We start from the raw sequence: 23,791 nt of genomic DNA on the forward strand, positions 1-23,791 counted from the left end.
GGAGGGGGCTTTGTGTGGTGGGGGCAGTAAAACACTTCACTTTGCTAATTAATTTTCTTTAAAATTCTTAAAACTTTTCACTGCTTTTAAAAACTTTTTCCCACCTCCGCTTTCCGTGTCGCAAAGTTGTATTTGCTTCTTCCACACTACACTATCAGCCGCACACAAAAGACAGCGTGGTCGAGGACGACGACGACGACGACTGTTCAAAGGGGCCCGGCTAGGTGTATTGTTTTTCCTGCTGCTGCTGCTTTGACCCGTGGCCGAACGAAATTTCGCGCACTAAATTCACCGAAATTAACGACCGGCGGGTTCGGATTTCACCGGTAGCGGATTCACTGCGCGTTCCTGCGACGAATCCGGTCACTTTACGCCGCGAATCACCACTTTACCGCGAGTTTTGGGCGAATACCGGCGGAACGGTCCGGAGAACGACTTTACTCCCGTATACACGCACACACACGCCATCAATACCCCCGAAATGTTCACCGGATTTACACGCCCGGTAGACTGACATATTGGCTTTTTATGTTGATGAATTTTCAGCGTTCTTTTGATTATGCCGTTTTCTGTAATCCGCATGAAACTAGAAAATGCATTGTTTAGTATGCGTTTAAAAGTTCATACCGAAGCGTTGCGTTACGTGATTTTAAACATCTCCGTGTACATACTCTGCTTCGGGAGCATAAAACTGAGCAGTTTTAGATCATTGAATAAACCATCGACCTGTAAAAAAAAGAAAAGTTCAGCGTTTGGTTAGCTGCGCGAACATTGTCAATTTGAAATCACCGCCCGCAGCTCGCAGATTTCATTTGCATCAAACTGATCGGCAATTTCCTGGAACGCTTCGGTCAACTCACAGTGAAATGCGTAACCACCCTTCTGTAGGAACGGAACGACCGACCGGATGCTAATGAACACCGGGATAGAGTTATTACGGCGGGGAGGTAGTACCTAAAATGTTGACGGGATTGGCGATATAAACTTGTTATTGGAAATCCAGCGCGTACACACCTGAGCAATTCTCTGAGATTTCGGTCATTCGATTTTTTTTGTATTTTTTAATCCGGCTGAAACTTTTTTGGTGCCTTCGGTATGCCCAAAGAAGCCATTTTGCATCATTAGTTTGTCCATATAATTTTCCATACAAATTTGGCAGCTGTCCATACAAAAATGATATGTGAAAATTCAAAAATCTGTATCTTTTGAAGGAATTTTTTGATCGATTTGGTGTCTTCGGCAAAGTTGTAGGTATGAATATGGACTACACTGAAAAAAATTGATACACGATAAAAAAATTTGGTGATTTTTAATTTAACTTTTGTCACTAAAACTTGATTTGCAAAAAACACTATTTTAATTTTTCATTTTTGATATGTTTTAGAGGACATAAAATGCCAACTTTTCAGAAATTTCCAGAATGGGCAAAAAATCTTTGACCGAGTTATGATTTTTTGAATCAATACAGATTTTTTCAAAAAATCGAAATATTGGTCGCAAAAATTTTTCAACTTTATTTTCCGATGTAAAATCGAATTTGCAATCAAAAAGTACTTTAGTGAATTTTTGAAAAAGTGCACCATTTTCAAGTTATAACCTTTTTTAGGTAACTTTTTTGAAAATAGTCGCAGTTTTTCATTTTTTAAAAATAGTGCCCATGTTTGCCCACTATTGAAAAAAATATTTTTGAAAAGCTGAGAAAATTCTCTATATTTTGCTTCTTCGGACTTTGTTGATACGACCCTTAGTTGCTGAGATATTGCCATGCAAGGTTAAAAAACATGAAAATTGATGTTTTCTAAGTCTCACCCAAACAACCCACTATTTTCTAATGTCGATATCTCAGCAACTATAGGTCCGATTCACAATGTTAATATATGAAACATTTGTGAAATTTTCCGATCTTTTCGAAAAAATACTTTCAAAAATTCAAAATCAAGACTAACATTTCAAACAGGCCAAACATTCAATATTACGCCCATTTGAAATGTTAGACTTGATTTAAAATTTTGAAAGTATTTTTCGAAAAGATCGGAAAATTTCACGAATGTTTCATATATTAACATTGAAAATCGGACCTATAGTTGCTGAGATATCGACATTAGAAAATGGTGGGTTGTTTGGGTGAGACAGAAAACAGCAATTTTCCTGTTTTTAACATTTGCATGGCAATATCTCAGCAACTAAGGTCGTATCAACAAAGTCCGAAAAAGCAAAATATAGAGAATTTCTCAACTTTCAAAAATATTTTTCCAAAAGTGGCAAACATGGGCACTATTTAAAAATGAAAAACTGCGACTATTTCAAAAAGTTACTTAAAAATGGCTATAACTTAAAACGGTACACTTTATCAAAATTTCACTAAAGTACTTTTGATTGCAAATCGATTTTACATCGAAAATGAAGTTGAAAAATTTTTGCGACCAATATTTCGATTTTTTTTAAAAATCTGTATTGATTCAAAAAATCATAACTCGGTCAAAGATTTTTTGCCCATTCTGGAAATTTCTGAAAAGTTGGCATTTTATGTCCTCTAAAACATATCAAAAAATGAAAAAAATTAAAATAGTGTTTTTTTGCAAATCAAGTTTTAGTGACAAAAAGTTAAATTAAAAATCACCAAATTTTTTTTTACCGTGTATCAATTTTTTTCAGTGTAGTCCATATCCATACCTACAACTTTGCCGAAGACACCAAATCGATCAAAAAATTCCTTCAAAAGATACAGATTTTTGAATTTTCACATATCATTTTGTATGGACAGCTGCCAAATTTGTATGGAAAATTATATGGACAAACTAATGATGCAAAATGGCTTCTTTGGGCATACCGAAGGCACCAAAAAAGTTTCAGCCGGATTAAAAAATACAAAAATTAAAATTAAAGAAAAAAGACCGATTCCGTAGAGAACTGCTCACCTTTTTCTCGTATAACTCACGGATGAGTGGTGATTTGGATTCCTTGAAGATTAAAATAATGATAGAGTAGGTTTTTAAACAAATGCAGTGGAACTTACTCGAAACAGAACTCGATGATAGCCGATATTAAGAAAGGCCAGCGTTAGTGGACTATCAATCACCTCTCGAATTGTTTGAGGACCTTTTCCAGGCGAACTGAGCAATCCACTGACTACAGTTGATGTGTAGTAATTGTACAGAATTACGCTCATGCTTAGCAGTGAAAATAGTATGATCCGAATGGTCATTCGAGGTGATACAGCCGCTGCGATTCCTTGCTGGGACATCGTACCCATTATGTCGACAAAATAGGATGCAATTGGCACGTTTGGTTCGTTGAACGAATGTTTGCTAATGAAAACTGCTGATACTTTCATAATTACAAGAAAAATCACCAATGTAAACGCTAAGGATATCCAAACAGATGGATCAAACGGAGTAAAAAAATTTCCTTGGTTTGATGCTTCACTAAGAATTGAAGACATTCGGTATATAAAGCCTGCCCTGTAATAAAAGCTAATTACTCTTTGATCATGCAATGAACATTTAAAGTTACGAAAACTCCCAGCTCTGATGAATCATATCGAATTCAGCATGTCGATTCGTTCGCATGAAAATTCCAGTTGTTGCTAAATCAGCTTCGTTCCTGGCAAGAACTCCTATCAAACCAAGGCGATATCCCGACTTGAGACGACCAGCCCAGCCACGGGTTACTCGGAATTTTATCCTGTGAATTTAAAACAATTGTTTCGCAAGTAGTCGTAACTAGCTAAACAAACTTACTTGAAGTTATGGTAGTCTTGTAGGATGACCAGCAAAGCGTAGTGATACTTTATAAAACTAACTACTCCTTGTTCGGCACCAGGCACAGACAATATGCGATCGACATCGTTTGAAGTTACATTATCCTTATCAATCTGCGAATTTTTCTATGTTAACTCAGCATCAGATATAACGTCAGCCAAACTTACCACAGTCACTCCTCGCAGTTGTAGGCCATTAAAATTCCCACGATCGTAGTAAGGTCGATAGTCCGACTCGAACATCATCCCCCTTCCAATGATCCATTTTCCGTAAGATTTTCGAAAAATGTCCTTGCAAAGGTGTCGTCCCGGCGCATACACATCGGCGATTTCAATTGCGGTTCCGTTGAATCCAGCCAAGGGGTCAGCAACGGAGACATCCGAATTCATTTGAATCGATTTGAGCTTCCAAAGAACGTGGTTCGAATCAACCGTCGAATCGTTGCCGGCAAAAAATAACCAGCTGTAGGTTGTGTTGAAGTATCGAAGGGTGGAAATCGCTCGAAGTGTTGGGAGTGAGTTGGTGCAGCTGTAGTCGAAAATGCATGCAGTTTTTGCGTAATTATTACGGGGTAGGACCTGAGTTGGATCCTTGACGTCCTGGTCAGCGAGGTTGACGAGTTGGGTGGATATGGTGAACTCATTGAGAGTGATGAATACATCTCGAGCTATATGTGTTAATTAAAGATGAAAACTTTAGTTGCTAGATTAAGTTAGAATTTATTAGTCAGGTCAACATTCCAACGCCCAAGACTCCAAAAAAGTTGTAACGGTAATTTCAACTCGCTGGTTCTCGGGCATAACTCAACCAATCAAGATAATTCTTTTTTCCAGTGATTTGTTAGAAAGTCTAGATGATCCTAGAACTTTGCATAGTTTAGTTTGATCAAATCTGTAATTTTTGAAAAATGAAATCGATGTTTTCGGTAGCAGAAATCACAGATTTGTTCAAATCAAATTCTGCACCGTTCCAACTTTTTTGGGAGGCATGGGCGTCCGTGTAAGTTGGACATGCGTTGGGCGTTCCAGTGTTAAAAAATGCACAGCATTGTTCGAAAAAGTATTTAAAAAATACCCTCTTGCCAAATTTGATTGTTAATTTGCTGAAAAGGAAACATGTCAATGTGATGTAAAAGTTTTTTTCAGAATCCTCTTTTTTGTACAAAAAAAGGACGTTGGTACTTTTGGTTTTGATGAAGATTTTTTATTGATTGAATTAACAGAGCCCCGATGGCTCAAAAATTATTATTTTTTTTTAATGTTTGCTGAAAACATGGCGTTGGGGGTGAAATGAAAATTAAAATGGTTTATTTTAAAATCTTTCGATGAATGTTGTAAATTTTTAAATCAATATAAATACAATCCCCCCCCCCTTACCACCAGCAGTCATGGGTTGTTACAATCAACGATTATACACTTGACGAATGCCAGCTAGTTGTGGCAATTTGAGAATCAAGACTATTCTCAGCAGTCTTATTTGTTAGGCTAAGACGTCGGATTTTCAACACTAGCACAGAGTCATGAATTTATGAAAAGTTTTTAAATAAAAGCATCGAGCATTTCTTAAAGCTTGATCGCTTTTGTTACTCCTTTCATTTAAAAAATCTGAATCAAAGCTTTACTTTACAATTAAATCTTTTTATGTAATAATATGATGCAGTGATTTTTACTATTTTAAAATTTTTCATGGAAATTACAAACCAGATTTTATGCTCGCAAAAAAAATTAAAGTACTCAGATAAAACAATATTAAATACAAAAAATCAAATCAAATCAAAATAAAAACTTACCTTCACTCAAATCGCACAAGAAGAAATTGACACTTTTTGAACGCTTTAGTTTAACAAAATCTTTTATGAAATCCACATTCAGCGCATGACACGCTAGTAGGAATGAAGCAACAATCGAAAGCCTGGAAGTCATCATGTACTGTTATAGATTTTTGCAAAAAGAAATTCTATTTATACTGAAAACTGCTGAATGGTTGATAACTCCAACGGTTGTAAAATTAATACAATTTTGCAAATTATCGTTGACAGTTAAATCCATCATATTTTTTTTTCAATTCAATTCAATTTCAAATTCATTGTTGCATTTGAGCTTTGCTCTAAAGTGTTATGTCAGGTAGTTATTGCCGCTTTTGTGACATCTCGCCGCATATTTCGTTTAGTGTCAAAAATTCTTAAAATATTTTTATACTGATTTCCGAAGATTCAGGAGTCTTGTTGCAGAATGAAATAGTTTTTACTCACAATTCCATACTTAAATATTTCAAAATTTATCTACAACTTTTGTAGAACATTGTTACACACTAAACAAATATAATCAAGCAAAGTAAGAAAATTATGCTTTTTTTGAATTTAACCTTTTCGTTATTGCAGATTTCAAAAGAACATCAATTTTTTTATTACTCATCTCTCGATTTTTTGTCAGCTAAGTTTGAAAAAATGTTGTTTATTGAATTTTGAGTACGATATAAAATAGGAAAAAAACAATTAAACTAAATTTGATGCGAGCCCACAATATTCCTTTAATTGGTCGCAATGGTCATAAGGCTAAAAAAAATATTGAAGATGTGACAACCTTATCAAAAGTTATAAGCACATAAGTACACTTTTTTGAGGCCGAACTTCAGATTTTTAGCTGAAAACGTTGTTCGTAGCTTTCATGTGAGTATGTGAGCCATCGTTGGATGGGCAATCAAAAACCATTCCGATAAACCTGAGAAATTGAATACCTCCCAAGTAACCGCGGGATTGTATAAGGTAGCTTTAAGTCCCCTCTATATCAACATATAAAGTATTCCAATAGAGTCTCAAAACTTTATATTCACTTTATACGCATAGAGGTAAAATTGAATGGCGACGGGTAGAGTTGATATAAAGTTATACCGTGGTAAAATGTCAAAATACTGCTTTACCGACAGTATTAAAAATAGAAACATTCAAAAAGCTTTGCGCAGCTCTCTCTTTCTGGGGAGAGTGCTTTTCACGCTGAGATTATGTTTTTGAAAGCTTATTTGTGATTTTTTGTTGAGTTCCTCTAGATTGGAGATTTTAAACGACGTGTTTAATTGAATTTTTATGAGATGTTTCTCCTTGATGCGCTGCGCCAACCGTCTCGACCGTTCTGAAATATGTATGAACAGTTGATGTTTTTCAATACAGTCAGTCAGAACAACTTTATTTTACTCAGGGAAAATAAAAACACCTGGCAGGTTAAAAGGGGGAGTATTTATTCTTCACTTAGCTACAAAGGTTAATCACGATATAACGCACTTGTATATTTACTTTTTTCATCCTTTTTTCCTCATTAATTACATTTCCTGAGTTTGTAAAAGGAAACATGCACAGCGCCACAAAAAAGCCACCACAAAAATGTCAGCACTCTCTCTCGCGGCGACTTCCCTTCGGCGAGGCAAATCGGACGGGATCGGCATCACGTCTTCGATGCGGCCAGGGCTCAGAGTGCCGACTAGGCACCCGGTCCTGGGGTCTTGGAGCGGTTTCCGCCGATGGCATGCAGCTTCCGCCGGTGTGCGCGCCGTGGTGATTCTGAGCGACTTTTCAGCGACGCCCTGAGCGGCCAACGAAGTGGCTCGCCCTCGCGGACCTACGGTTCGAGCACACAGCAAAACCTGGACCTCCTCCTTTCCGGATTTTGTTTTTGCCATCGCAGCTAGAAATAAGAATAATATTAAGCAAAACCTAGTTAAATTTAATGTAATAAACTCACCTTTTTCATAGACGCGGATCGATTTTTACAACCATAAACATAAAAATACCATGAAATACTGCCAAACTTTTATTGCCCTCACTAGAGTTGAGTTAGTGTTTTGAAACATTTAAGAAATGTCAAAGGATGAAAATTTTTGGACTCGTTGGAAAAGTTTTCGATTTAAAATGGTATAAAATGGTAAGATTTGTTTTCTGGCTATGCTAACAACCGGATACTTGTGAAAACACATTTTTATGAATATCTTTTGAACTCAGACTGGCAAATAAATATAATTACTTTGATTTTATGACGGTAATTTAGTAATTTATTAATTATTTAGTAATTAACGGTAATTTGAATAATTTTAAGAAGTTAATTGGTAATTTTAGAAATAAATAATAAATTTGATTAAATATTTATATAAAATGCTTTTCGTTGTTTAAGCGAAGTGCGCTGACCAAGGGCACCGACACCGACGTAACACTCAAGTAAAAAAGATGACCCTTCTTTGCATCACCCCTCCGGTAAGTCCGGTGAGCTGTCAAACGGTTTTTCGAAAAATGTATTAGCAAGGCAACACTGATTCTATTTTGTTTGTAAACACAAATCAGCTGATTCATTCATAAACTACGTTTTGTTTGCAAACAATGGGTTGAGCAGTGTTGCGAAATATATTTTTATCGGCAAGGGGTGATTCCAAGGAAGTAATTGGGGTGAGTCGTGCTGGGACACATTTCAGCAGATTTTTTACATGGAGTGTTACGTCGGTGTCGGTGCCAAGGGGACGCGCTGTCTTGTTTTTGCATGCTCATTTTCATTACTTTTGTGTCGCTGTTTGTGTGCTTGGGTGAGTGGTTATTATAATTAAATAATGGCATCATAAGTGCGCTGACCAAGGGGACGCAATGTCTTGTTTTTGCATGCTCATTTTCATTTCTTTTGTGTCGCTGTGATTAGTATGGGGTGAGTGATTGTGGTAATCGAATAATGACATCATTAGTGCGCTGGAAGTGGGGACGCGAAATCGTGATTATGCAGGTTAATTTTTTTGTGTGCTTTTTTTCGCTGTTCGTATGGGGTGAGTGATTGTGGTAATCGAATAATAGCATCATTGGTGCGCTGGAAGTGGGAACGCGAAATCGTGATTATGCAGGTTAATTTTTTTGGTGTGATTTTGTGTCGCTATTCGTATGGAGTGAGTGATTGTGGTAATCGAATAATAGCATGACTTACTGAATTATTTGTGTCTTGAGCGTAATTTTCGTTGAGTAATTGGTGTTTTTTTGTGATTTTTTTTGTGATTTTTTTTGTGATTTTTTTTGAGATCTTAAAAGCCCTTCCTATATCATCGTTGATCGGAAGGCACGGCGTCGGGTAAATTGTGGTAATCAAATAATCGTATCATTGGTGCGCTGGAAGTGGGGACGCGAAATCGTAACTATGCAGGTTATTTTTTTTTGTGTGCTTTTGTGTCGCTGTTCGTTAGGGGTGAGTGATTGTGGTGATCGAATAATAGCATGACTTACTGAATTATTTGTGTCTTGAGCGTAATTTTCGTTGAGTAATTGGTGTTTTTTTGTGATTTTTTTTGAGATCTTAATTAATTGTTTTGTCATTTTCAAAGCCCTTCCTATATCATCGTTGATCGGAAGGCACGGCGTCGGGTAAATTGTGTATAATGTTTTGAATAAGGTTTTATTTTTAATGGTCAAAAAGCCATTTCTATATAATGATCGAAAGACGCACTGACATTTTGGATTAATTAATAGTGGAGTGAAATAATTGTGTGTGAGTGACTTTGAGTGATAACCAAAAAGACCTTCCCATAGCATCGTTGCTCGGAAGGCTCGCCGACGGGTCTGTTATGAAAGTCCTCCCCATAGCATCGTAGCTCGGGAGGCATCGAAAAGCCAATACCTTATCCTACTAACCCAAAAAAATAATCACGTGATGCTTGAAGGAGATGCTGTGGATTCAACGGTCTCAAGCGGTATCAACAAGTATATAGCGAAAAACTGTGTGCTTGATGAGTCTGCAACTTCAACTATCGGACTAACATTCCTCCCTTTCGTTGAACTGCAGGCTTCTTGGGAGGGCGCCGGTATTGACTAATAAAGTAGGGATCTTCAGAGGTTAAACAGTGAACGGATGGTTGGCTCCCACTGATCATTTTTGATTCATTGTTTAACTTCAGCTGATCTGTCAATAACGGAGTAGCAGCTCATTGGCAGTCAACCATGCTCATGCTCATGCTCATGCTCATGAAACATTTAAGAAATGTCAAAGTGTGATGTAACATTAATGGCTTACTTTACAGTGATATATAAAGCTTCCATTCATGCTTCAAAACATTATTGTGCTAAATGCTTTGAAACTTTAATTGGCTGTTCTATATGTCATTATACAGTAGGTAATAATGTTTCAAGCTACAAATGTTTCAAAACATTTGGAAAGTCTATTTAAAGTGTCATAGCATTGAGAATGTTTATTAAGAGTGAATATAGAGTTTTGATTAAATGCTTGTGGTTACTTGGGCTGGCAACCTTATCAAAAGTTATAAGTTGTGAAGTAAATTAGACAGAACATTGAAAGATTTGAGATAAATTTACTATAAATATTAGGGTTGGTACGGATTTTGAAAAGTTCTCAGATCAAATTCTGGTGTGGTTCCCCTTGTAGGGCATACCCATAGGGACTCTCACGCCAAATTTCAGCTCATTTGGTTGAAAACTGGCTTGTCTCAAGCGGGTTCAAGTTTACATGGAAATTCCTATGGGAAATTTTGAATTTTCGTTCATTCGCTCCTACAGGCCTGGGGAAAACAGGTAGAAACTTCTAGGATGGCCAGAAATGAGCGGAATCGTGTGGAGAACAACTTTCCCTAAGGAATTAGGTCGATTCGTTCAACCCCCATCGAGCTCAACGGCAATACATCCGGGGTTTTCGGAACCACCCGTTTTCCCCAGCAGAGCATCAAATTTTCCTTAGCATGCTATGAATGCAGCTACCACGTGATTGTAAAATTTTCACCATAATTTTCCATGTAAACTTGAACCCGCTTGAGACAAGCCAGTTTTCAACCAAATGAGCTGAAATTTGGCGTGAGAGTCCCTATGGGTATGCCCTACTAGGGGAACCACACCAGAACTTGATCTGAGAACTTTTCAAAATCCGTACCCACCCTAATAAATATAGATATGCGGAAGGCGTCAACCACCCAAAGGTGGATTAAGCATTTCTTTTTTTTGTGAGCTTTTTGTAAAATAAATTATCTTATTTTTAAGGCCTCTATTTAATTTTGACTAAAAATGACAATACACCAATGGAACATGACGACGACATTTTTGATTCAGAAAACTTTGCAGCTCAGAAACAAACACTCGTTCACCGCTCACCCAGAAACAACAATTTTCGCATGGTTGTCCTTCGGTTGCGGTTGCCATTCGGTGGAGGGTCACAAAATTGTTATCATGTCACTGGCAATCGCTCATCATCCTGTCAAGCTGGTCGTTGATTTATTCAAATCACCAGGCTCGGGCCTGGGAAGCATCGCCTCGTTATAGGTTCGAGAAGCTTGTGTATTTAATGACCAAACGGGATCTCTAATTTTATGCGTTCTTTACCCTTGTTCCTAATGTGTTGACTGACTTCCAGCTTCTGCCCGATGTTTCCATGCAAAATAGCTTGGCCTCCCCTCCCCCCCCTGCAAAAACAAATCCTGCCATCCCCTGGATGTCTTCCAGATTGACCATCATCATCTAGCTCGGATCCCTCCCGGCACCGACGACGGCCACTCGTTGGGGACATCAATTTTCAAACACCCGGTCGTTTATCTCCGTTCGATGGGTATTCATAATCAATTAATTTGATCTGAGTAACCAGCGCACAGCACAGAGGCTGGGCCGTGACCAAAGTTATTATATTTTATAGTTTAAGTTTCTCCGCGCACCGTGCATAATGATAGAAACCGCACACTTCACCCATGATCTGTTCCATCTTTATTTTAAATACAAGCAGCCACTTTCATTGATCCTAGCGCAGAAAAAGTGGCTGTCGTAAGAGGAGATGTCACGTGGACCGTAAGGCACTGACTTTTGAAAAAGTTATAGATTTGTTAACAGAAGTTTACTGCCCAGGATCGCATAAATGTCCCATATGCATTTATAGCATATAGGATTGTCAGATCTACAATGACGAGTTTTTTTTTGACAAAAAACGCACTTTTAAACATCTTTTGAAATGTAGCCAAGATCGTTTTTTAAGCATAACTTTTGAAGTACTTAACTAAACTTGTTGATTTCAAAAAGAGACTGATGGGACCCCATGAAGGATCGAATGAGATCAAAACGGTCAAACTCCGTAAAGTCAATCTGGAGATAATTGAGTGAGATTTTTTTGTCCACCCACCTACACACATCCACACAGACATGGGTGATGGGTCTAGGTGTTCAAACTAATAAGTTCATTTTTCGAGTGACTTTATAGCTTCTCCTCAAGAAGGTGAGGAAGGCAAAAACAATTTGAATCAGGTAGGATTTAAATTCGTCACATAGAAATCGATGTTCTGGGAAGCTAACCCGTCAGCTACAGAGCTTATTCAGAGGATTCTTCTGGAGCAAGCATGTATGTTTATCAGGACGATAGCGGTGTGCTCTAATGTTCTAACTGAAAATTGGGCCAAAATGAGTTAATGATGCCATCTTTTAGCTAATTAAATTCCCTACAAAACGCTTCTAACAGATCTGAAAAATTCGTTTCCTACGCGGAGATATCGCCTTGCAACCATTTGTACTAACTGACATTTTCGAACGCATCATGGATGTGCTCTCTTATTTTCCATCATGGCTTGACCTTTTGAAAACACGCAAATCCATAAAAATACGATGTGTGTGTGTGTGTGTGTGTGTGTGCAACCAACCAAACGGGACCACGCGGCCGCTTCTTACAAATTGAGTTGTTTCCATGTATTTTTTAGATCTGCATACTATACATGCAAATAACTCGCATAGGCATTTGGATGGTGTTAGCTCTGCCGAGCTTCGGTGACCCATTTCTACGCTGGCTAGCCGAGCGCGAGGTCCCTCAGCTTGAGTCGACAAGCCCCGCCCTGAAGAACGTTTGCATCAATCGGATTCAAACGTTATTTAGAACTTCCGAACCCTTGTCAAATGGACAAGGACCCAGCGCGTATATAGTAACAGTAACAGTATTCTTAATTCCAGTCATAGCCTACCAACCAAGTCGCGATGGCCTAGTGGTTAGCATTTTTGCTTACCAATCCAAAGGACGGGGGATCGAACCCCGACTCGAGCGACTTTGATTTTTCGTTCATGTTCAGAGTTTCAAGATTTATATTTCCTATACTTTCTCGTTGGGAGCAGATGGGAATCGAACCCAGGACCATTCGCTTACAAAGCGAACACCGTAACCAATCAGCCACGGCCGCTCCACGCAAATCCATAAAAATACGATTACACTATAATATTATGGTAAATTGCCAGGTGTCCTTACTAGTTTGAGCAATATTATGGAACACTATTTTGGAAGGCAAATAGCACAAGTGTGCACATTTGGAAGCGAGAAGGAATTATCAGTTAGGTGAAGTGTGTTAAAATGGTTTAGTGGAGTAGTTTTTTTTGTTTGGACGACCCATTGATTAGGATTAGTGTACTTAGCTTCTGTAGGTTAGTTTAAAATGTTGTTACGTAGTTTTCTTTGTATGGACGACCCCTGCATTTGTACTAAGAGTGCACAACGACTTGAAGAATATTTCAAACTGGACTTTTGGGTTGGGCTAAGTGGGCATTGGGTTGGGGAAAATTATTGTTACGTCGTTTTTTTTTTGCATGGACGACCCCTTCAGTTGTGCTAGGACTGCACAACGATTTGAAGAATGTTTCAAATTGTACTTTTGGGTTGGGTTAAGTGAGTAATGGGTTGGGGAAAAATGTTGTTACGTCGTTTTTTTACCTGGACGACCCCTACAGTTGTGCTAAGAGTGCACAACGATTTGAAGAATGTTTCAAATTGGACTTTTGGGTTGGGCTAAGTGAGCAATGGGTTGGGGAAAATTATTGTTACGTCGTTTTTTTTTGCATGGACGACCCCTTCAATTGTGCTAGGAGTGCACAACGACTTGAAGAATATTTCAAACTGGACTTTTGGGTTGGGCTAAGTGGGCATTGGGTTGGGGAAAATTATTGTTACGTCGTTTTTTTTTGCATGGACGACCCCTGCAGTTGTGCTAGGAGTGCACAACGACTTGAAGAATATTTCAAATTGGACTTTTGGGTTGGACTAAGTGAGTAATGGGTTGGGGAAAAATGTTGTTACGTCGTTTTTTTACCTGGACGACCCCTACAGTTGTGCTAAGAGTGCACAACGATTTGAAGAATGTTTCAAATTGGACTTTTGGGTTGGGCTAAGTGAGCAATGGGTTGGGGAAAATTATTGTTACGTCGTTTTTTTTTTTGCATGGACGACCCCTTCAATTGTGCTAGGAGTGCACAACGACTTGAAGAATATTTCAAACTGGACTTTTGGGTTGGGCTAAGTGGGCATTGGGTTGGGGAAAATTATTGTTACGTCGTTTTTTTTTGCATGGACGACCCCTGCAGTTGTGCTAGGAGTGCACAACGACTTGAAGAATATTTCAAATTGGACTTTTGGGTTGGACTAAGTGAGTAATGGGTTGGGGAAAAATGTTGTTACGTCGTTTTTTTGCTTGGACGACCCCTACAGTTGTGCTAAGAGTGCACAACGACTTGAAAAATGTTTTAAACTGGACTTTTAGGTTGGGCTAAGTGAGTAATGGGTTGGGGAAAAATGTTGTTACGTCGTTTTTTTTTCGTGGACGACCCCTTCAGTTGTGCTAGGAGTGCACAACGACTTGAAGAATATTTCAAACTGGACTTTTGGGTTGGGCTAAGTGGGCATTGGGTTGGGGAAAATTATTGTTACGTCGTTTTTTTTTTGCATGGACGACCCCTTCAGTTGTGCTAGGAGTGCACAACGACTTGAAGAATATTTCAAATTGGACATTTGGGTTGGACTAAGTGAGTAATGGGTTGGGGAAAAATGTTGTTATGTCGTTTTTTTGCTTGGACGACCCCTACAGTTGTGCTAAGAGTGCACAACGACTTGAAAAATGTTTTAAACTGGACTTTTAGGTTGGGCTAAGTGAGTAATGGGTTGGGGAAAAATGTTGTTACGTCGTTTTTTTTTCGTGGACGACCCCTTCAGTTGTGCTAAGAGTGCACAATGACTTGAAGAATGTTTCAAACTGGACTTTTGGGTTGGGCTAAGTGGGCAATGGGTTGGGGAAAAATGTTGTTACGTCGTTTTTTTTGCATGGACGACCCCTGTACGTGAGCTAGGAGTGTACAACGACATGAAGAATGTTTCAAATTGGACTTTTGAGTTGGGCTACTATACCATATTATACCATTTTAACAGAATTTAGAGTCATAGAGACGCACCTGAGAAATGGTAAAATCCGTAAAAAAATACTTTGACTCAATTTCACCCCCCAGACCCAGTGTCACCCCCACTAACGGTACGTAGTATTTTTTTTGCATAAACGAACCCTGCAGTTAAGTTGAGAGTGGACAAAGACTTAAAGAATGTTTTCAATTTGGTCTTTTGGGTTGGAACCCACTTGTAAAATGTTGTTACGTAGCTGAAACTTTGCTTACATGTTTCCTGCACAATAAAGCTCATACAAAATCCCATACAAAGTACTTAAATAAAAAGATTAAAAAAAACACACGACCCACTTAGCCCAACCCAAAATCCAATTTAATATTCTTCAAGTCGTTGTGCACTCTTAGCTCAACAGAAGGGGTCGTCCAGGCAAAAAAAAAACACGTAACAACAATTTTCCCCAACTCATTTCCCACTTAGCCCAAAAAAGTCCAGTTTGAAACATTCTTCAAGTCGTTGTGCACTCTTCGCTCAACTACAGGGGTCGTCCAGGCAAAAAAAAACGACGTAACAACATTTTTCCCCAACCTATTACCCACTTAGCCCAACCTAAAAGGCAAATTTAAACATTCTACAAGTCGTTGAGCACTCCTAGCTCAACTGCAGGGGTCGTCCATGCAAGAAAACGACGTAACAACATTTTTCTCCAACCCATACCCACTTAGCCCAACCCTAAAGTCCAATTTAATATTCTTCAAGTCGTTGTGCACTCTTAGCACAACTGTAGGGGTCGTCCAGGCAAAAAATCGACGTAACAACATTTTTCCCCAACCCATTTCCCACTTAGCCTAACCTAAAGGCAAATTTTAACATTCTTCAAGTCGTTGTGCACTCTTAGCTCAACTGCAGGGGTCGTCCATGCAAAAAACTACGTAACAACATCTCCCATAGTTGATGTGCATACTTGGCACAACTGTATGGGTCGTCCATACTTTAAAATATTAAGTTTTTAATTTATTTGGGGCACATTTGCTCTATTCAATACATTCATCGATTCCATTGCATGAGACACACTTGTTCCAACTGCAATTCACCATAAATCTAAATAACGGTTTGTGCCTTGGATACCATTCGTTTTTGAAAGGTCGTATGATATAATTGAAATAAAATAAACTAGCTAAAAGTTTTTACAACATCATTTACTTATGTTTTTAGGAATACATCAACTTAGTATTCGTCATAGTTGATGTATTATGGATGGTTTTACAATTATATTCATAAAAATATTATTTCACTAATTTTTTCATACAAAAATATTGATTTAAATGCTAATTTTTCCAAAAGGTTAATTTTCCTACCAAATTCAAACTAAAATAAGTGTTTGAAAAAAGTTTTGATATAAAATGTTTTTCTTACGCTTAAATTAACCAACTCGTGAAAAAATAACATTGAAACAACTAATTTGAACTATTTTAACAATAAAATTACTTTGCACGCTTTTGTACCAAGCCCTGTGCACGTTTGTGCTAACTCATACAAATTGACTCCCAAAACACACTTGTGCCAATTGCAAGCATGATTTTTTTTTTCGTATTTTCTCTGCCAAAATTTTTCTAGCATTTCAAAAGTTTTTATATTTCACAATGTCTTTAAGTAATGTCAGGTGCATACTTTAAAATTGTTAGAACAATTGTTTGTCGAACAGTTTTCCAGAAACAGTAATTCAAAGTTTAAAAATCGATTTTCTCGCAACTACCAAAATGTCGGTTAGTATAAGAGAGCACACCGCTATCGAGGAGCCATACTATGCCTAATAACCTCGAAAGCTATGTGATCTGCCATTCTGAACATCCAAAACTCGTTCTGCAACGGTAGCCAACCATCCTTGAAGCGTGTAATATTATTATTAGCAGCACACACACAGACACACACACACACTGTCAGATGTGCGATGATGATGGTTGCGCAATTGCGTGAGCCAGGGTAAGCAGCAATGATCGTTCTGCATGTCCGCGATCCAGGAGGCTCCTCCTCAGGATGGCATTATTGAACGGCGGCGGCCACTTTGGGTTCTCATGGGCTCCCATCAATGTCGTATCGATCAGTGCTGGGTGCGCGCGGCTGTCTTTATTATGCGTAAGTGCATATTGGCGAGCAGCTTCCAGGGTTGAACTGGGGTGATGATTTTGGCAAGCAAAATTTAGTTTGAGCTAAATATGACGTTGTTTATGAGTATAACTGTTTTGAAAGAGTTGCATTCTGATTCCAATTTTCTGTCAAATTCTACCCTGTCAAGCCATCATAATCATATTGAAGCGCGATCTTCGAAGTATTCTTGCCTACCTCGGACCATCCAGGCGCCTGTAGAACGATGTTTCTGATGTGCAAGACCAGTTCAGGACTAGAAGAAGTAAAGACCCTTACTCCATTCCCTGCCCTGCTCCAGAAACCCGGGGTAATTCTTCATTTATTGTCACAATTATAATTTATGGTAAAAAATAAGCAACAGCATTTAATATCATGCTCCTGTCTTGTCCCCCGACAGACAACTCGTCCATCAGACTAATAGTTATGTTGCCGTGGCCAATGGCTACCGACTTAAGGTAGCCTAGGAGAACTCGCGACTTCAGCCGCTTCTTCACCCGATTGAGCCAAATCCATGGTCAACATTTGCTTGGACGTGAAATGATAACGTTTAAGGGTTGTTTTTTTCTTGGAGTAAAATGATTGATTACAATGATAAATTGAACATTCATCGTCAAGACGGAGAGTTTAGCGATAGTCTGCGATAGTGAAGCAGATCTTGCACACGTGACAGCAAGCAAATTGCCATGCTGTCGGTAATCGGAGGTTGCCAGACGGATGTTGGATGGACAGTTTTTTTTTATGAATATGGTGGCAAACAGCAGGCTTTAGGCCCATTTTGTGCGCATATTTAAGATTATAATCGACCTGCGTGCGAGGTGGGGAGCGAAGGGGAAGCATATTTTCCAGCATGTTTTATGCAAAGTCTGGTAGTTTAGTTGTACTATTTCTCCCCATAAAGCCCTGTCATTAACCGTCGCCTTGTCTCGACCGCGTCTCGAAGTTTCTAGACGATAAATTTGCATAACTCAAAAAACATGTCGAGTAATTGTTGGAACGCAGGGCTAGCGTTGATGGGAAAATTTATTGCAATTAAATAGTTGACGAGAAACTTATTTGCGGTCTCTTTAGTTTTTATTTATAAAAAATAAAAAAAAACATTTATTTCTTATTTTTCAAAATGTTTAACAAAAAATTGCAGTTAGTGTTCTACACCTGAGGTATCCTGCCCCAAAATTATTTTTTCAAATAAAAAGCTTAAAAATTCAGATTTATGTATACATATCGCCCCAGTAAAGAAATCTGAACAAATTGTCGCTGTCGTGCAAACTTGTCGTACGTGCATTTTGGCCCAAATTAAGTTAAGAACGCCATTTAGTGCAACTCACAATTCCTCACCTATAGACCTTCACAGATCCCCAAAATTTGATTTTAATCTTGAGATATTCAATAAAAACCAAAAAAAAACTCCGTGCTTTTTTCACTTTTCAGAAGTTTCAATCTAGTCGTGCTATCTTGACAATTGACGTAAGCGCGATAATTGGTCAAATGGATTTCAGGTCAGAACGCGTTTGCACAGAAACGAGCTCGACTACCGTAAACATTTTCAGTTATAACTCGGGGCTCCAGCAACCAAATTCAACCTAACTCCAGGACAATGCACATGATACATTCGATTGAGCGCTAGTTTCGCACTGAGTGCCGCACTCAGAGCTGTCAAAGTGTTTTTTTAAAAGAAGCTCACGCTAGTTCCGCACGAGTTTCACCGCCATCTTGGAACTGAAACTCTAGTGGCGCACTCGATATTTTTTCAGTTTCATGCGAGTTCCACAATAGTTTTTGTAAGAGAGCCGTTATGTTATATATTCTTAAAAAGGTATTTGAAAGACCTTTCCAACGAGCCCATAAGATCGAAGATCTGATAACCCTATTAAAAACTATGAGCATTTAATTGACATTTTATTACTTTTCAGATGCCGGATCTTAGGAATTTTGATGAAAACGTTGTCCGGATCTAGCATGCAACCTATCGTTGGATGGGTAATCAAAATACCTATCCAACTATTGAAGATCTGACAACCCTATCAAAAGTTATGAGCACTTCAGTGTTATTTATATACTTTTTGAGGCCGTGTATTCACTATATGAACGTGAGGAAGGCACCGACCTCCTAATGCTGGATTAAGTCATGTTTTCACATAAAAATCTTCAAATTCTTTTAGTTTTTTATATAACCGCTGAAAAGTTCAACTTTTCAGAACCCGTTTCAGTGCTGAAAAGTATAACTATAATTTTCGATTCCAAGCTGAAATCTTTGAGTTTACAAAGGATGCATTCATGTTTTATACTTCCATTCAACAACTTTGTGTACTGTTTCCTCTAAAAATGACTCAATCGTTGTAAAGTCGATCCAGTCGGCTCGAAACAACCTTCCCCCGTCTGGCAGTTTCCTCTACTAAACCATGCAGCAGAGCAATAAAACCCGAAATTACCCTTCTCGCGACTCCTCATGTTAAACTAATCTTTAAATGATCATTCTCGCGGACGTTTATTGCGGTTCATTTGCACTTCCAGCCAGCATCTGCCCGCAGCAGCAGCAGCACAAATATCAGTCGCGCAGCTGCTTGATTGAAGTGGACTTCGGAAGAGACCGTTGGCAGCACTCTCATGGCCTTTATTTTGCGGGGCCTGTTTCGACCCCGTTGCTTGTTCGCGATACCTTTTGGAGCTTTATCTTATCGGAAGTTTCGTCGTAATGACACCTTGCCGAGGACCTGCGCGCAGTCTCGGGGCCGGCCAACCACAAGGTTCCCTCTCATCCGTCAGTCAGTCACTTCTTTGTGCATACACTTGTCACCATCTGCGATATGCAGCCTTGACAACTTTTACTCCTAGAAGGGTCTTCGGAGCGGTGTGCTCTTGCAAATAATCGCCTGCGCCAAAGGGGACCACCACTTCTTCCCAAAACCTGTGTCGGTAGTACCTGGAGGGCAGCAGAGGGAGTGGCGAGAAAAAAGAACCACTAAGTGGCAAACTATCGATGTCAGTTGCGGTCAAAGTAATAAAATTATAATTTTTATTACGCGTCTTTTGTTTTTCCGTTCAGCTTTTCCTTTGTTATTCTTTACAACCTGTTCCCTTGCAGTGGGGTTTCTGTGCCTTTTTCCCTTAATGTGGTTCTGTTCTTTTCGTTCCAGCTTGAGCTGTTGAACTGACCCTGGACTTACGTTAATAGTCGGTCATGAGAATAGTTTTAGCGCAGAACCATGGAGGAAGTGTTGCTGAGATTTGGAAAAATTGTAGTGCTTTGTACTCATTTGATTTTTGAGATATATTTTAAAATTAATAAAATTTCAATTCTGTAAAATGTAATTATTGCACCCCAGCATTTTTTTGTATTTAAGTAAAAAATGAAAGAAATCCCATTTGTTTCCCAAATATAAACATCTTTCAATGCGACTTTATCGTGTTAACTAGATGGCAACACTTACACAAAAAGAGGAATTAACGCGGCATTCTCTTGAGCTTGCACTTCCAGAAGCACTAAAGCGATAAAGTGTGGTTTTCTGCAAATTACGGTGCGAACGAGACCTAGACGCATTTTTAATACGGTTATGGGAGAGTGGCTTTTCCCTCCGGGCCAACAGAAAGAACTTTGCCACCATTCCATTGTGTCTTCTTTCCCCCCCACTTTGCTGACTCGTCACCTCAACCGGTTGTGATGAACAGTACACGTAATTTTCCCACTGATCATCATCAGTGGTGAGCTTTTCACGGAGCGTTAGTCAATGGCTTCTCGCGTGGTGACCGAATTCCACCGGGTTGATTGATTGCGGAATGCGAGTTTTTGTTGTTGGTCATGCGTGCATATCTTCCAGAATGGCACAGAATCCGCTCTAATCGTCGCTCATTACTGGGATAGGTTGCATTTTTGCGACTATTAGACGGCACGCCAAGGATCTGAAATATGTTTATTGCTATTTCTCCCTGGGGTCTGCCAAACGATAATAGCAGATTTCTCATAATTTTCACTCGCGTAGAAGGTTTCATTTTCCGCCCAGATTGTCACGACGGCGATGACTGCACTGCGTAAAACCGAACGCTAGTAGCAGGTTTCAATATGCAAATCCGTGTCTAATTACGCCCCACTTCCGCGCACCCCTTTTCTGGCTGCCCTGACTGAAAAGTCCGTCGGACGTCCGTCGTTTGTCGTCCGTGCAATTGTACGACGTCGCACGACAATGTCGTACGACTTTCGCGCGAATGTCATACGTTTTTGCACCAAAATGTCGTGTGTGTCGTGCGATCGATAATCGAAATTGTTCGACATTGTCGTACGACATTCGACAGACGTCGCACGGTTTTGTTATTTAGGATGTCGTGCCTTTGTCGTGCGCTGTAATTTCGGATTTCTAGGTTATGTTTCAATTAAAATTAGTTGTTTTTGGCATTAATTAATCATTTTAATTTATCTAGATTATTTTACAATGGGTTGGCACTTTTTGAAGAAAATAAATTTACTTTTCTTGCACGCGCGATTTGTCTGACGCTCCCAGTGGAGTTTGGTCGGTGGCCAAGAAGGTGCTGAAGGAGTTGGCCGGCGGATTGAAGAAGGTGTTCCGTCGGTTCAGGCGTTTCTTTGGCCAGGGTCTCCTTGTCCAATTTGTCATAGACGCCGGGAGTGTACAGCGGCCGGCGACGGTTCTTTCGGAACGCTTCCAGTTCTTGGCGTCCAGCACGGTTTCCTTCTACGTATTGTATTTGACCACGTTTGCAGATGTTTTGGGACCGGCAGTGCGCCAAGGCGACGGTCCCATCTTAGTTCGGCGAGTAGATTCGCGTTCTGGCAACTACAGGGGGTTGAGATGTTCGACGCGCGGTTGCATCGTCTTTGAACCTGTTAGAAGAAAAAACACTTTAAAAATAAAATTGATCGAACAGTTGGCTTAAGCCATTCTTACCAGAATTTTCATAGTAAACTCCAGCAGCAGATTCATGCCCTGCTGGGATTGTCTGTTTAACTGCGAACCGAACTTGGCCGCTGATGACCCGCGGGGTGCTCGTTACAGCATGTTTAGTTGTCTCATTTGGCCCATGTTGCCACCACTTTCTCCTCTTCGGCTACCACCTCCCATGCAATTTTTTTATCAACGTCGGCTGCAGCATCTTTTCCAAACTGTTGCGCAGATTCACGGACTTTTTGCGAGCCGGTGCAGCATTCTTGAGCTGATCACGCGAGTACTTTGCTTTCCTCCAGTCCACGTCGGGATCATTGTTACGGTGGAGGCCGTTGCTGGATTGGTGCTTGGTGTTGTCTCGGTTGATGGCGCAGGTAGGTGAGGAGTTCATTTCTTGTTTCAGGCTCAGTAGCGACGGGCGCTTCCTACTTGACGACGAGCGCATATTATTATTAATATTAATTATGTTATTATTTTTTTACTTACTCTTAGTATGTTACACTAAATTAACGACGACGAAAACCCTGCCGAGTGCAATTGTTGAGGGACAACATGTGGGCGGTCCGTTTGTTCTCGTTCACGCTTATTATCTCCACCAGATTCATGCCCTGCTGAGATTGTCTGTTTGGCTGCGATCCGGACGGTAGTTTCGGCATGTGTTGTTGTCTCATTTGGCCCATGTTCACACCACCTCCTTCTCCTACGCCCCCATCTCTCATGCAATCCTTGATGAACGTCGGCAAAAGCATCTCGTAGATGCTAATCCATGCCCATCCCGTTGTCACCTCATCCATGGTTTAGACCAATTACGAAGATCCAGCCGGTTTTTCGTGAGCCGTTGCCGCATTCTTGAACGGTATCAGCTGATCGCGCGAGTACTTTCGCTTGCCGGACGAATTGTTCGGACTCCACTAGTCAGCGCCGTACTCGATGAAGTTGGACTAACACGACTGTTAGGTAGGAATTATCCCAACGGTGGCGGCCGTCGCAGTCTAGGCGTAGGTTCCGTCGCCATCACAACGCCTGTTATCGTCGAACTCGGACTTGGGAACGGGCACGACGGACGGTCCGTGTTGGTGACCGTGTGGCGGCTGATGATTCAGTGGAGGCGGATGGTGGAGATGTGGTGGTGATTTGTAATGCTTCGGTCCCATGCCGGCGGGAGGGCCGCTCAGTTCCGGAGTATCCTGGTGAAGATGATGTGACGAGTAATTACAACAGTCTAGTTCAACGGCATTTAGTGGAACCCCTGTTCCTATGGGAGGCGTTCTCCGGATCCGGGTATAGATGCTGCGAACGTCGTAAAGGAGGTTGAATCGCTGAATCGTTGTAAATCTTGTCCAGTACGTCCTCCTGTGTGCCCTGACACGATCCTCGGCACGATTCGGGGCTACCGCTGAGGCAACGGAACCTACTGCATCTGCGGTATTGAATAAAGTGGATTAGTGGCATCTTTCTTATTAAAAGCGCGACCGGGCGATGAAAGTGGTTAGTGGTATTTACTTTGACGAGACTGCGGTTGTCCCCAGCTGGATTGTGTCGTGCCCGATGGTGTTGGCCAGGATCGGTGCCGACTGTTTGTAGTACTGCGGCGGTTAGGCCGATGCTATTCCCGGCATCGAACTACAGTTCCACGGGTTACCTGGTATCCGGCTGTCCATAAAAAGAACAATTTTAAATACAACGAAACTAACTACTGGTTATAACTTACTTTTTATGCTGCAATTTTGTTTTGCATTTATTCGCATTTTTTAACTACAATCTTGCACTTCTGTTCGTCATAACCTGGGTCATAACATGTTTTTGCTTGATTCAAACTGTCAAAGTATTTTCGTCGACACGGGCGATT

General features: G+C 40.0%; 1 protein-coding gene and 1 long non-coding RNA gene across 2 annotated transcripts; both read right to left on the reverse strand.

Moving 5' to 3' along the window:
* Positions 1 to 529: 529 nt before the first annotated feature.
* On the reverse strand, positions 530 to 4,235 carry LOC6043222 (ionotropic receptor 75a). The gene is made up of 8 exons (XM_038250134.1): positions 3,929 to 4,235; positions 3,741 to 3,874; positions 3,514 to 3,684; positions 3,017 to 3,461; positions 2,919 to 2,960; positions 861 to 954; positions 644 to 726; positions 530 to 586 (listed from the first exon to the last, which is right to left on the reverse strand). Exons 1-7 carry the CDS (start codon positions 4,148 to 4,150, stop codon positions 707 to 709), a joined length of 1,128 nt encoding a protein of 375 aa, XP_038106062.1. The 5' UTR covers positions 4,151 to 4,235; the 3' UTR covers positions 530 to 586; positions 644 to 706.
* An 18,475-nt stretch (positions 4,236 to 22,710) lies between these two features.
* Positions 22,711 to 23,708, reverse strand: LOC119767690. Its single transcript, XR_005277651.1, has 3 exons — positions 23,654 to 23,708; positions 23,446 to 23,595; positions 22,711 to 23,362 (listed from the first exon to the last, which is right to left on the reverse strand). It is a non-coding gene; the product is annotated as an uncharacterized LOC119767690 (long non-coding RNA).
* Positions 23,709 to 23,791: the final 83 nt, after the last annotated feature.

The sequence above is a fragment of the Culex quinquefasciatus genome, chromosome 2 (genome assembly GCF_015732765.1).
Source record: "Culex quinquefasciatus strain JHB chromosome 2, VPISU_Cqui_1.0_pri_paternal, whole genome shotgun sequence".
NCBI classification, from domain to species: Eukaryota; Metazoa; Arthropoda; class Insecta; order Diptera; family Culicidae; genus Culex; species Culex quinquefasciatus.

Coding starts and splice junctions, on each gene's coding strand:
- LOC6043222 (XM_038250134.1), bottom strand. CDS start 4,150: ATGAATTCGGATGTCTCCGTTGCTGACCCCTTGGCTGGATTCAACGGA. Junction 955..2,918: donor GTGAGTTATACGAGAAAAAG/GTGAGCAGTTCT, acceptor TCAACATTTTAG/GTACTACCTCCCCGCCGTAA. Junction 727..860: donor GGGTGGTTACGCATTTCACT/GTGAGTTGACCG, acceptor TTTTTTTTACAG/GTCGATGGTTTATTCAATGA.